The sequence below is a fragment of the Athene cunicularia genome (genome assembly GCF_003259725.1).
Source record: "Athene cunicularia isolate RWA chromosome 20 unlocalized genomic scaffold, athCun1 chr20_part1, whole genome shotgun sequence".
Lineage (NCBI taxonomy): Eukaryota > Metazoa > Chordata > Aves > Strigiformes > Strigidae > Athene > Athene cunicularia.
This window is the reverse complement of record NW_020799125.1, coordinates 2641989-2655537: the sequence shown is the minus strand read 5'-3', so window position 1 is coordinate 2655537 and position 13549 is coordinate 2641989. Positions and strand designations below refer to the sequence as shown.

The following is a 13549-nucleotide window of genomic DNA, read 5'->3' as shown; positions in this document are numbered from 1 at the left end:
AGAAGCATTTCAGCTAAAGTCGAGTGAATGTTTGGGGGGAGTTTGTTTGTTTTCAAATCGGCTTTTCTGGCTCTGATACAATATTTATCACTAGTGTGTTCACCATCAGTTATCTTATACCAAAAAAAGGGAACATCAAAACTTCACTAGGACGTGAAGAAGTGATTTAGAAAACAAGCCAGAAGAACATCCCATATTCTTGAGTATTGCAAAATTACGGGAAGATATAAAGATATAAGGATAGCCATGGGAGGAAATAGGATTTAGATTTTCTGTCTCCTTCACTAATAGATTCCTGCTCAGTACGTCCTACAGCAGCATCCTGCTCACCTTATTTGCTTTACCAGGCATGGTGCTAAAATTAGCTAGTCATACATTTCCCAGGAAGTGGTAATTAATTGGACAATATTTGTACAGAGCTTTGAAAATGTAGGTCCTAATTTTGCAAACCCTTTGTCCATAATGCAGATTAATTTAATCACATAATTACCACATTTCTGGACTTTGGTGTACACAGTTACCCAGCTCATGTGTGATTTATAATCACTGCATGTGTAAAACAGGAATAGCGATATTCCTAAAAATACTACGCATGCACATTTGAAAATTGGGATCACAGAGAACACTTCTTTTACTAGGACTTCGTTTTAGAATACTTTGTTCTTTTAGAGACTCTCTCTCTCTGAATGTGATTTACTTTCGGTTATAACCTCTCTCAGAAAGACCCTGCTGAGGTTGGCCAGGGATTTGAGACGGTGTCTTTTGTGCTGGCCTGTATCTCGATGGGAAGAGCCACTTGCAATAACTGTAATTTTGTTTGGGGTACCTATTCCTTTGTGTGTGCCAGTGGAATGGGCTGGTTCAGTAATATCGATCGGTGTTAAATCTTAAACCATTTCCACACAAACATATTGTGCTATTTGGACTGAAAGGGGTTTTATTCTTTTTCTTCCTAAAAAGTTGTTTGTACAGAGAGACTGCTGAGAGATCTGACTTCTGCTTTAGCTCAATTTGTTATAATTTCTACCTAGACCAAAAGGATTTTATCCCTAATTTAATATAATCTTTTGAATATTTTTGCTCTGCAGACCCTGTATTAGATTGCTTCAGCATCCCACTCCTTTAGCAGTGAAGGACCTACTAATTTCCAGCCTAAATATATTCACGGCCAGTTTACACCCATTTGTTCTTGTGTCAACATTGTCCTTTAGTTTAAATTGCTCCTTTGCCTTCCTAGTGTTTATCCTCCTGATGTATTTATAGACAGCAATCATATCTGCTATCAGCCTTCATTTTGCTAGACTAAACAAGCCAAGCTCTTCTAGGCTCTTCTCCGGTGATGGGCTCTTCACTGCCGGCACCTGGTCGGATCTGGGTTGCTCAGCAGTGAATGCGAGGGACCTGGATTGTGCACAGCATCCCGATGAGCTTGGCACAAGGGCGTAACATTGCCGTATCTGCAATGCTGGTACCACACACCGTGCGTTTGCCGACGGCGTTTGTGTCTTGCACAGCGGCAGGGAGCTGGTGGGACGTGGTGCCTCTCCTCCTTGCTCGTGTCCAATAATGTAGCTTCCAGAAAAGTTTTGTTATTGGTCCCTTGCCGCGTTATCTTGTGTTTTGTACTATTCAACCACATCTTGTTTCAGTTATTTAATTGTCAGGTTACCCTTCTTCCAAGCTGTTACTTATCCCTGTACAAGGCACTTCTATCTGTTTAACCGAGCCCTTGATCAACTGCCCATTAAGCAGCTTAACCAATTTCTTCCACTAATTCCTATCTTCTGGAATTTAGCTGATGGATTTCTTTGTGGCACTGTATCAGATGATTGACAAGAGAAGAGACAGATTAGATCTGCCACGGTTCCTTTAATTATTCTTTCCTTCGTAGTTTTTTCCTTCAAAAGCCCTTAGTTTTTAGGTCAGGCTAAAAGCTCCACACTTATCAAGATGAGGTTTTTTTCCTCGACTTAAGTAGAAGCAGCACATTCTCCTTCGTCTAGCATGAAGATCTGTTAGATTTATTAAAAACACTGGCCACTGGACCTCTCAGGGACTTCACTGGGTCTGGGTTTTTAGTCTAGACACCCTTGGGGCAGAGGCTTATTCCTTTAGTTCCACAGTATCACCATCAGAGCAAACATACAGTAAATGTTTCATTTCTGTGGGTTAGGACCACTTTGTGTTACCTCTCTGCTGTAGTTTCTGCCCTGTGCTATTTAAAATGACATTTTTGTAAAGAAGGAGAATATAGAATTATTCTGTGTGATCAAATGCCATTAAGAAAATGTCTCTCATGCTTGGGGGCATGGGGCTGCCTTTTTTTTTGTAATAGTCGTAACAATAATAATAATGTTAGGACAACAAACTAAGATGCCCCTGGAGATGTGACAAATTGGAAGGACATGTTGGAATTGAAATTGATTGAATAGTTCAATAAAATCAGCTTAATGCACAAAAGCAAAAAGGTTAGCTACAGGAAAAAAAAAAAAAATCAGTCATTTATCTGCTGGGGCCAGTCTCACTGAAGATTGAATTAGTTATAAACTAAAACTAGGTACTTGAAATCACCACCCTTGTGTGCCCAGAGTGGAGCCTTTCAGATGGAACTGGACACAGATGCCAACCAAGTGCCTAAAGGTTTGACAGATCTCAGACTACTTCCGTTTGGTGGACTTGGCAGTGCTAGGTTTACGGTTGAACTCAACGGTCTTAAAGGTCTTTTCCAACCTAAATGTTTCTAGGATTTTAGGCTGTGATTTACATGGCTTCATGTTTTATACAACTTTACGTGCAGACCAAGGCCATTCTCCATGTCAGATTGCACTTTTGCTCGAAATGCAATAGATACATCTTCAGCTGATGGGATCGGTGCAGCTTTGGTGATGTCTCTCAGTTTCCACCGGCAGCTCACCTCTCGCGTGTCCCTGATTGCTGCAGCTGCCCGCGGTATCCTGAGGCACAGCACCCCTCTCAAACGTGTGTTCTGGAATGATCCTACCTGATCACTCCATCCATTTGAGATCTGCTGTAATTCCTTGCATTTTCTCACTAGACTTGGACTCCCTGTGCTTGTTTGCACATGTGCAGCTCTCCTTTGGCATCCTTCCCCTCTTCCCATCCTTACACACCAGCAAGTTGTGGCTGGTACATTTGTACATTACACAATTCTGGGCAGTTTCATTGTTAGCATTGTAGTATATGGTTGATAGACTTTTTCTTTTAAATTTCTTTAATTTAGTGATATGAATTTGCGATTTTTTTTTTTTTATTATCACTGTGCTACGATCATCAGTGAAAGGCCCTTTGTTAAATAAAATAAACCCTTCATTGTAAACCTGAGTCAGGGTCTGTGAGTACACACACACGCATGCATGTTTCACCAGAGGATGTGTCATTTAATAAGCAGTAAAATGGTGAAGTTAACAGAACTTTTAAATGAGACTTTCTAGTCTCTTACCCCCTCTTGTACAAGAGGATTCATTTTTCCAGGGGCAAGTTTGGATAAGAAGTGAATAAAGCAAGCTAGAAAGGAGCTGAAAGCAGTGGGGGGGTTTGCAGGCTGGGTCCCGGTATGAGTAAGTGCTGTGCAGACGGAGTGTGACCTTACCCAAGGTCTGCGGTCTGTTCTCAAAGTTCAGATTAAAGTTTGCATAAAGGTATCACGAGTTTCAGAACTGCTTTTGTCACAGAGGGGAGCTGCCTTTGCCGCGCCCTGGCTGGAGGCCACTTGCCCAGGTGGGCACAGGCGGGAGCGGGGTCTGCAAACACGGTAAAACAGAAAAACGCCAGGTTAAGAAAGCAGCACCCACACACACACCGATGGAGGCTCTTTCATCACCTTTTCCACTGACAGAAAGGAAGGAACATTTATTTCCCTGCAGTCGCTGCCGAAACGCTGAAGCTTCTACAATAGCGTGCGACAGCTACGCCCTCGGATCGGAAATGCTGCGAATTCCGCGTCTCCGTCTCACCGCAGCGAGGAACATTAGAGGTGGCTTTGCCATTTAAATGCGCTATTGAAATGGAGTCTCTCCTGTGGGCCTCCATCCTGTTTTTCTAATTTATGTAGAATCTGATTGATGCTCTTTTTTTCAAACATCTTACCATTTAAACCTGATTTGGCTCACAAGTATTTTGGTCTGTTAGGGAATACTTCTGTCAGCCTCCCAATTTGTCTATAAGAGAGAATAAGGAAGGAAAAGCTAAATATGAAATAGAAATTACATTCACTAATAAGGACATTTCAGCCTCACAATTACCCAGTGCTTTACAAATGGAGCAATGAATGGCAACTTTTTGCATGAGGAAAAACAAGAGCTAACAGTACTTTCTCCCTCATGTTTTATTATACAAGGTAGCAAGAGATAATGAAAGTGTATTTCCATAATATATTCCAGTTGCAAGGTGCTGATGGATCCCTGTGTGTCATGTCTTGTCAATTTAGCAGGTTAATATCTGTCAATTAAAAGGCCTGGAATCAAGATAAAACTCAAATTCAGATCTCCGTTATTCTAGCAACTCAGAAGAATTAAAGCACTTCAAGAATTATTATGTAGGAGTAGAGACACCTAATTGACCTAATTCTCGCCCTTTGAAATTTTGAAGGACATTTGACATTTTACACAGGCTTGTAACATCAGCACATGGAAGGAGCATCCCTTGAGTTACCTCGGTTGTTCTGAGAGCAGGAACAATCCAGCACGCAGCAGGTCTCTCCTCCCAGGGAATTCCCTTCACTTGGCTTTGCACAAAGCCTTTCCTGCGTAACATTGTTCCTCCATTTGGTTTTTACACCCTTCAGGCTCACCAGTGTGCCACTGGAACCATTTGGTCCTTGTGTCCCAGCTCATGTCTGTAATTACACCTTAAACCTTAAGTAGGGTCGATTTAGAGCTTAAGGACATGCTGTAGGTAGGAACTCTCAGTGCTAGGTGAACGGTTGGACTAGATGATCTCCAAGGTCCTTTCCAACCCAGGTGATGCTGTGATTCTGTGAATAAGTAATGTTTAGCTTTGCCCTGAGTCACACCGATTGTGGCTGGATCCCCCCCTGGTTCTCAGCACATCACTTTGCCCCTGTTTTCAGGAGAGGACCTTTGCTTTCACATCTGCTTATGCAGTGCTCCGTGTACCCTGAGCACGACACATGTAGACATCAATAGTAAATTCTGCAGATCCAAATGAAAATTTAGTGTTGAGGCCAGTTTTAAAGGTTAGGAAGCTTTTCTCAGTGCAGGCAGATATTCCTAAGTAAAGACATCCTAGGCGGATTTACACACATGCAAGATCAGATGCCCTCTCATTTTATTCAGGTTTAGTTTCCAGTTGCATTGACATACAGCATCTTTTAGAAGAACTTCCATGTGTGGTTTCTACGGCTGGCTCTGTAGGGCTTTTATCTGAGAGTCATGTTGTTTGGGGTGCTCAGGAATTTAAATCGATTCCGTTTATTGCAGTGACTTTTTTTTTTTTTTTCCATACTGGACTTAAATTCTCCTTTTTTACCAAGATTGTGTTAAGGATTGAAACATGGAGAGTATTTTCAGTATTAAAATGCTTTGTAGGCATCGGATGGAGCAGAATGAGCTGGAGGGCTGCCAGGCAACATTGCTGTCAGTTTGGGGGTTATAATTTTCTTAGGGATGTTTTCAGTGAAAACACATTAGCCAAATTTTTACTGGTTTTCAGAAGACAGAAACTCGTGTTGCCAAAAAAATGCTTAAAAATTAACAAAAATGTCTGTTTCAACCAAGGAATTTTGCCCATAAGATTTTTATTTTCCCATAAAACAGGTGCTATCCACCAATCTGTGCAAAAATCCCTTCGAAAACATGATAGAAAATTTTATCTCTTTTTTACTAACATTTTGAATCCGAATTAACTTCTTAGTCTACTTAAAAATTGCATTTATATACAGAAAAAAACCCAAGGCATTATACAGGATGCATTTTTGGTTTTCATCTTTTTCTTTTCCTTTTTTTTTTTTTCTTCCAGAAAGTTCAGCAGTATATAGTCATTGTTCAAGCCACAGATATGGAAGGAAATCTTAACTATGGTCTCTCAAACACAGCAACAGCGATCATTACGGTGACAGATGTGAATGACAACCCACCCGAATTCACTACCAGCACTGTAAGTATCAATACATCAGCACAGTGATGCATGGACACACAACGTGTTTGTAATTCATGGATGTTTATATCCATCGTCTCTCTTAGCTGGTTTGGCAGATAGGAGCAACTTGATAGATAACCGTGGAACAAAGACTTTCAGGGGGGAAAAAGGAGAAAGAAAGGAAAAAGGAAAAGCAGAATGATTCATGAACTAGCGAAACTATTTGGTGACCAATTTCGCTGAGGTACTGAAGGAGCTGAAATAATGTGGCAAACAGACTATGTCTGATTGCACCGAAGAGGATACAGTTGTTTCACAGCAATTGGCTGTAGACATATCAGAGTTGTTATTACTTATGAGTGAAATCTTGAGCAGTAAGATATTTTGGGTTTAGTAGCTCGGATATGATTTCAAGGAAGCAGTAAATACTCTAAATGGTAACAGGTGTCCGGTAAAATTTGTATTTCACTGATAGTTCTAACAGATGTATTTGTGTGTGTCAGCAGTAAATATATAGACATTCTTCAGTACGTCTGGTTTTAATCAGTTAAAAGACCTTTCTTACATTAGTTCAGTATTTCTATATTCTTTTCTCATGTGCTCCAAGTTGCTATTACTGGGGGATAAAGGGAAAAAAATAAAGGGATTGCAAATAACTAATTTTTAGAGCTGATTAAGGCAAAAATTAAGAGTTGGAAGGTGAAATTATGTGGTCTGGTTCCTTCCAGCCTTCATAATCCATAGACATAGATAATCTGAAACATGCACAGTAATTTTAGAAACCACAGAGAACTACATATATCTACATGCTAATAAATGAGAAATCATTGTGTATCCACCATCTTTATTCATATGAGGGTCAACCAGGAGCAGTAAGTATCTTAAACTAATACCAAATCTTTAAAAATACAGGAATTCTAACTGCATTGTGCTCCAGCCACTGAACATCCTTTGAGGAATGTTTTTATTATTTAGATTACTCTGAATTTTTATACCATCTTAAAGGATCTGCAGATATTTAGTAACGTAGTACCAAAGTTTCCTTACAAATACATGGCAGAACTCAAGGAATTCATGCAGAGCCCAATTTATGGCACTGTGGACCCAGACCATCCTGGCTGTGGAGTCTGGGTCCGTCCCTCCTGTCACCATTGGGACCCGGGCTCACGGATGGGATGTGCTCAGCTCCTGAGCTGAGTGACTTGAACCTAGGTTCTCCAAAAAAGGGAGGCACTAAATTCCTCCTGAATCGGAGAAAAATGGACACCCCACACGTTTTCAGATCTGGGTGTCAATCTGCAGCCTGCATTGCTGCTCCAGGGAGGATAGGGTGGTTGGCATCGGTCATAGTGAATACACCGTACCTTGCATTGTAAAGTTATCATTAAATATCTCGTAAAGCATGATAGATACAGTTGTGAAGAGCCATAAAAATCTGCTACAAGCCTTGGGCCATGTGGTCCTTTCACCTGCCAGCATAGGATTGTTCTCTCTTGAACATTTTGGAGCAGCCAGTCTTACGGCGTTTTGTGTTTCTCAGGCCATGGAGCTTTTCACCACAGCAGTACGTGTGCCCCAGCTTGCTAGTGTTTGCCGGGACACACACACCTTATTTTGCCAGGTAAATACTTCTTTAACCCATGTTTGAGTGAAAAAGGAATGACATCTAGTGGCCACGTCATTTAAGCACAGACTGTTCCAGATGACCCACGTTGCCTGGTCCTTGTCTCCAAATGCAAGTTAGGAGGTGAGGTTTGGGGTAGCAGGATGAGCCGTGTCAGGGTTACTCACACGTGCACGTCGGTGCCTTCTGGAGGGCAGCAGCCCTCCAGATGTGGTAATATTTTAATGTCTTTCCAAAACGGAATCTGATGGAAGCTGAAATAATGGAAATTTGCTTTCAGGTGAATTCTGAGTATTTAATGTCTCAGTGTGCGTTAGACCTAGAAGGAATAAAAGCCATCAAAAGGATTACCCACAGGATTGTGTTAAATGGATTAGAAAATACTACTCTTCCTCTAAGTGGGGTTGATGTGTACCATTACTTCTCTAATTTCAAGCACTGAAGAAGTTTTGCAAGGGCCAAAGGGCTTTACACAGCAGCACATGGGACTTCATAAAGATTTGAAAACTAAGGGTGTTTTACAATAATATTTTCCGATTCTGTGGAAACAAATATCTTTGTTATACTCCCAGGTATAGCCAAGATAAATTTCACATGATTATGGAAGTATAATAGGTTTTTTCCCTGGCTGACAGAGAATGGCATCAGACTGATCAGTCTCTTTAAACCTGAGCTGAATCTCCTTGCTGTCCTCAAATAGTCTGATCTGCATTTTAACACCTCTGAAAAATAGCGAAAATCTCTTTCCAGGAAATCTACAGCTCCTCAGAGGGTAAGAAAGCCCATGGTCTCTTTTAAGACTGGGGACTGCTTGGAGAGATACAATATATATTTTTATTTTAAATACTTCTGTATTGAGATGCTGTTGTAAAAACAAAATAGGCTGAATAACTGAAATTGTGGTTGGCTCTTGGAAAGCTGCTGGATGAAAGGAACTCAAGCAACTGTATTCAGCATAGACCCATACAAAGGCCCACCCTATGTGCTCCTAAATTACCTGTCATTCAGCCAGGATGGTTTTAGACTTAATCGTTTCTGGATAAGATTGTAGCTCAGGAGGACTCTGCACCATGCTGGTGTCACAGCTCATGTATTCAGCAGCAGGAATTAATGTTACTGTGTAAAATTTAACAACGGGACAGGAGAGAAGAAAACAGCCACTGCGATGGTCAAGAAAGTCAGGTCACGTCCGTAGTCGAGCACACCGCGCAGGGTGGCGAAGGGACTGTGTGCACGGAGCGTGTGAAAGTTCAGACACAGGTGTGCAACACCCAAAATCACACACCCGCAGGAGGGGCTGACCTCCGGGGGTGTGTTGCTTAATGGACATCCGAAATACCAGATGGGGTGTGATCGCAGTGTAGCGCTTAGATGAATAGTGGGAAAAGTGCAATAAAATCACACAGCAGTCCCTTCGATGTACAAATTGAAGACACTCCAGTAAAAACTCCAAAATGATTGCTTGCTTACGTGAAAATGAATCAATGTGGTTTTCATACCTTTTAGTACATCACCTGAAAAGCTGGGGGAAGATCCTACACAATAGCAGGGGAAGAAGCAGCCCCACCTTCTCATACAAAGGATTCTGAAATTATATGGGGGGATTGGAAATCACAGCCTCTCAACAAAACAATTTTGAACTAAAGCCTGCTGTTAAGTCCAGTCTCCATCAGCAAGAGTCATGACTACCGATAGTCACAACCAGACTACCTGCATCAAACCGCGAGGTGCTGGGGCGCAGTGAGGGCGAGGCGACCTCCGCTAGTCCTTGCCAGCTTTGTTTTTTGTGATGGTGAATGTTTTCTTGATCTGCGATGCTATCTGGCTGTGCTGAGAAGCATCGGAGAGCAGCTAACAGTGAGGAAATGTCTCATGAGAGACTGCCCCGGAGTGGGAAGCAATCAGATCTGCGCCAGACAAGTGGAGCATCCTGTGAAACGCTGTAAACATCATAGGCAGCTATTTTGGGCAATTCTAATGATTTAGTGCAGGACCGTGACCCAGGGAACGCTCTTCTGGCTAGCTAAGGGACTTCAGCCTGCGTCTTGTGATGTGTTCTTCATGTGACATTGTTGCTTGCAAAAATAAATGGAGAGAGGCGATTCTTCCCTCTGCTGAAGAGCAGAGGTACAAATTCTGGGCGAGCAGAGGTAACGCCAACCAGCCCATGCCCCCAGGCCCTGGGTCAGATACCTTTCAAAAGGGTGGATTAATCCCCCATGCCCCAGTTTTCCACAGTTCCTAGGGAGTGAACAGCTGTGCTGTTTCATTTTCGTGGCATTTTTGGTGGGTTTTGCATCTGCCAAATCATCAGCTGGTGCAAAATAGTGACATTTTAACTGGACTGTGTTACAAAGACATTGTAGGAAGTTTTACTGGGAAGCTGGCTCCATCACTGTTACAAGATAAAGGTACCAGTATCAGTGTGCCCTCCGTTATCCAGACTCCTTGTTACTCATAACAGGGTCATGTCCTCTGGCGTTTCTTAATTATGTGGAAATTCCTCAGCCTCCCTTCAAATATTTATCACTTGTGTGCAGGCAAGTTGCGTTTTTGCCATATTAATATAGATCCGTAGCTGAGCCTCTGGCCAGATGCTCACCTCAGATACAGGGGAGGTGCTCTGAAATTAGTGTCAGTATTTCAGAGATTAAAAGTCAGCTGAGACAGAACAATGCTGGATGGTCTCAGGTGAGATTTTATGCAAGGTGGAGGCAACATTTTTACTCATGGAAGGAATGCCTTCACTTCCAGTGAAATCTTTAACTCCTACCAGGCAGGTAGTCTGACCCATGATACCCTTAATAGCCGTCCAAGGGTTTCCACTTTATCTAAGGAAATGCATAATCAGAGGGGAGGAGAAGTTAAAGAAATCCATGCCTACACTTGACTCATACAAAGTCTATTTTTATCATATTCAATCAGGAACAATCAGGCGCAGAGAGGAGACGCAGATGAATTTGCATGATCAGACTTCTGTGTCTTAAATGTTAATTAAAAGTTATTTTAAATTTGCCTACTGTGCAGAACTTGTTTTTATAGTAGCCCATGTAAGGGAAATATTATTTCACAGGGCTGAAGTGCTCATGATTAGTTGAGCTTGTGGATTCTTGGGAAAACCTGCCTGGCAATCAACCTCTCCTGTCAAAAAAAAAAAAAAAAAAAAAAAGAGAGAGAGAAAGGGAAAAAAGGGAACTGGGCTCTTCAAGTTCTTTAAGTTCCTGAGCCTTAGGAGGTCTTATTTAAAGCTACTTTCAAATTTGCCCTTTGGCACTGCTTTGAGAATCTCCTCTTCCAAGGCTGAACCCAGTGGAGCATGTTTTAAAGAGGCAGCTCTAGGACCGCACCCCCTTCCCCCCTGTGCTGCCTCGCTGGCTAATCTTGGCACTGACTGCCATTAGGACCAGCTCTAAAGACTTAGGACTGGGCTATCTGGCATGGGTGGGTGCTTTCCTGCTCACAGCACCCAGGCAGGGGTGACTCTTGCTGGCCTGGGAAGAGCAGCCTGGCCAAAGGCTGGCTGTGAACGCAGAGCAGTGAGTGCAGAATGACACTACACATAGCGATGCTCGTATTCCAGCAGAAGGGGATGTGTGCCTGGGTAAGGTTAATCTAGTTAGAAAGTGGATTTGGCTAATCAGTGGAGGAGCAAGTACTTGTTGCAAGTACAGCGGAAAAAGCACTCCTTGCCAGTTTTTAACTGGGATATTTAATTAATAGTGTCAGATCAGACTCATCTCTGGCTGCTGCAGTAACGCCGAGTTAGTAACCTGGCTTGTACTGGGCTGAATCAGTCAGCAGAGATCTGCAGAGTGAAAGAGCTCAGTGCTTCAGGAGGAAGATGACATGGAGAGAGATCCAAGTTAAAAGGGCTTTTTGGTTTTGGCACTGCATTTCCAAAAATGTCTGACCTTTGTCTGTGCAGGTATTCTGGTTCCTCTGAGGACTATGGAAAATGCTCACGAGCCCACTCCAAGAAGTGCTTTGAAATTTGAAAGTGAAGCAGGCTCTCAGTGCATCAGTGCCATGCTGGCATTGTCCTTTACCATAAATAGTTCCTCCTTCTCCCATTTTGATGTTTCCTTCCCATTTTCTCTCCTGTCTCCACCCTGATATACTAGTGCACATCATTTTGTGAAGCTAAACAAGCCAAGCTCCTCCAGTCCCTTTTTATGTTACAGCTTTCTGTTCCCCTGATTATCTTGCTAACCCTGCTGTGCTTCGGGCTCTGCTCAGATTTCTTTTTTCTGACCCAATTTGTATATAGTAATCCAGACAAGGTTTTTTCAGTGCCTTGAACAAGAGCACTAATATTTGCTAGGATCAAATTTGCCTTTTTTGCAGCCATGGCATAGCACTCTCTTAGTCCTCCTGCGCTATGAACTTGCCAAAATTCTGGAAAAGCAAACAAGCATAAGCCAAAATTTTATTCCTTGTTCTGTGTGCATTTGTTCTCATGTTAATAGTTTGAGGGCAAAATATAGCTGTGCATCAATCAATGCAAGAGCAACACTGTCCAGAGCTGCAGAAATAGCTGATGGGAACTGTAAAAGTGCAAATTTTTTTGCAAGTGGCAAAGCTTGGGGGAATGCTTCACCTGGTCTCCAGCCCCCTGAGTTGAATCCTGCTGAGCTCTGTTTTTAACGATGAGTTCAAAAATAGCAAAGTATCAGAGAAAACCCTCAGGTTTTTCTTCCAAATGACTGCAGTGCAAAGGTGTAAATAAGTCTAGTTTGGAGAAATCATATTTAATGAAGGTAGGAAATCAAAATCAGAAACCAAGTCAGCCTGCCAGCCGTTTGGGGTTTCCGAAGCACATTTATAGCCAGATGCATCAAGAAGCATCCAGTACATGTGAGCATTATGAGAAATCCATTTTCCGTGCATGCTCATGTTTTACAAATTAATCTTATGCTGTGAAGGGAGAACCCAGCAGGAACGGGACTTCAGTGGAATTTCCTGCTCACCAGAAAAATGGACCAGGATGCCAAGGGCTTCCTAAAAAGAGGTCTTACCGTACTGATCCAGGAAAATTCAGTGAAAGTGGGTAGCTAACTATCTCCCAGCACTTGGCACGTGTCTGGAAGACATCAAGAGCTTAAATCTTGAGCACCGTGTACCTGATTTCCCAGCGTGTAGACTGAAGCTGCCTATGCAGTTGCCTGTTGCAGGTCTCACAGTCCCCATAATTACACCTGTGCCATTCCAAAAGTCTACAACGCCATTTGAATATAGATTAGCCTGGATGCTACAGTATTTTAAAATCATCAGAATTATACCTACGGCATAATTTAGAAGCAGTTGTCACAAGAGGCAGAAGTCAAGTTGAACAGTACATGTCAGAGCTGGCAAGGGGAAAGACCTAATACCACGGTGAGAAAAGTCACAGGACTGCATTGTTTTACAGCTGAAAACAAACCCAGGAGTTCTGTACAGTCCTGCAGACAGGCTTTATCGTTAAAAATCAGTTGTGCTTTCATGGAAAATCCCAGGTGACTGTGTTCGCTTGCAATTTTCCTCTCAAAACGAAGCTCAGCTAAACTACACAGTAAAGCTTGGGCTTGTTACAGAGCTGTCGTCATCTAACCGAAATAAATTATTATATTCAAGTGAATCGAATGTGCCCAGCAGCATTTGGGTACATGAGCATCTACCTAATTCTGTGTGCATTTCAATTAAATATATGGTTGGTGAAGTCTTAAAAGCTACAAACCAGTTTAGTCTTCCTAAATAAGAACTAAGTGAGTGTAAATTGAAAAGGGCTTTCTGCCTCTCACTGCAGGTCCTGATGAAAACCTTTGCCATCGA

The 13549-nt window shown here is 42.2% G+C and overlaps 1 protein-coding gene across 1 annotated transcript in view; it reads left to right on the top strand.

Annotated features, from left to right (window-relative positions):
- CDH4 (cadherin 4) overlaps window positions 1-13549 on the top strand; it is a 458999-nt gene that overhangs the window by 410027 nt on the left and 35423 nt on the right. The window contains 1 exon segment of the mRNA XM_026862164.1: window positions 5998-6135. Within this exon segment, the coding sequence (XP_026717965.1) occupies window positions 5998-6135 (138 nt within the window).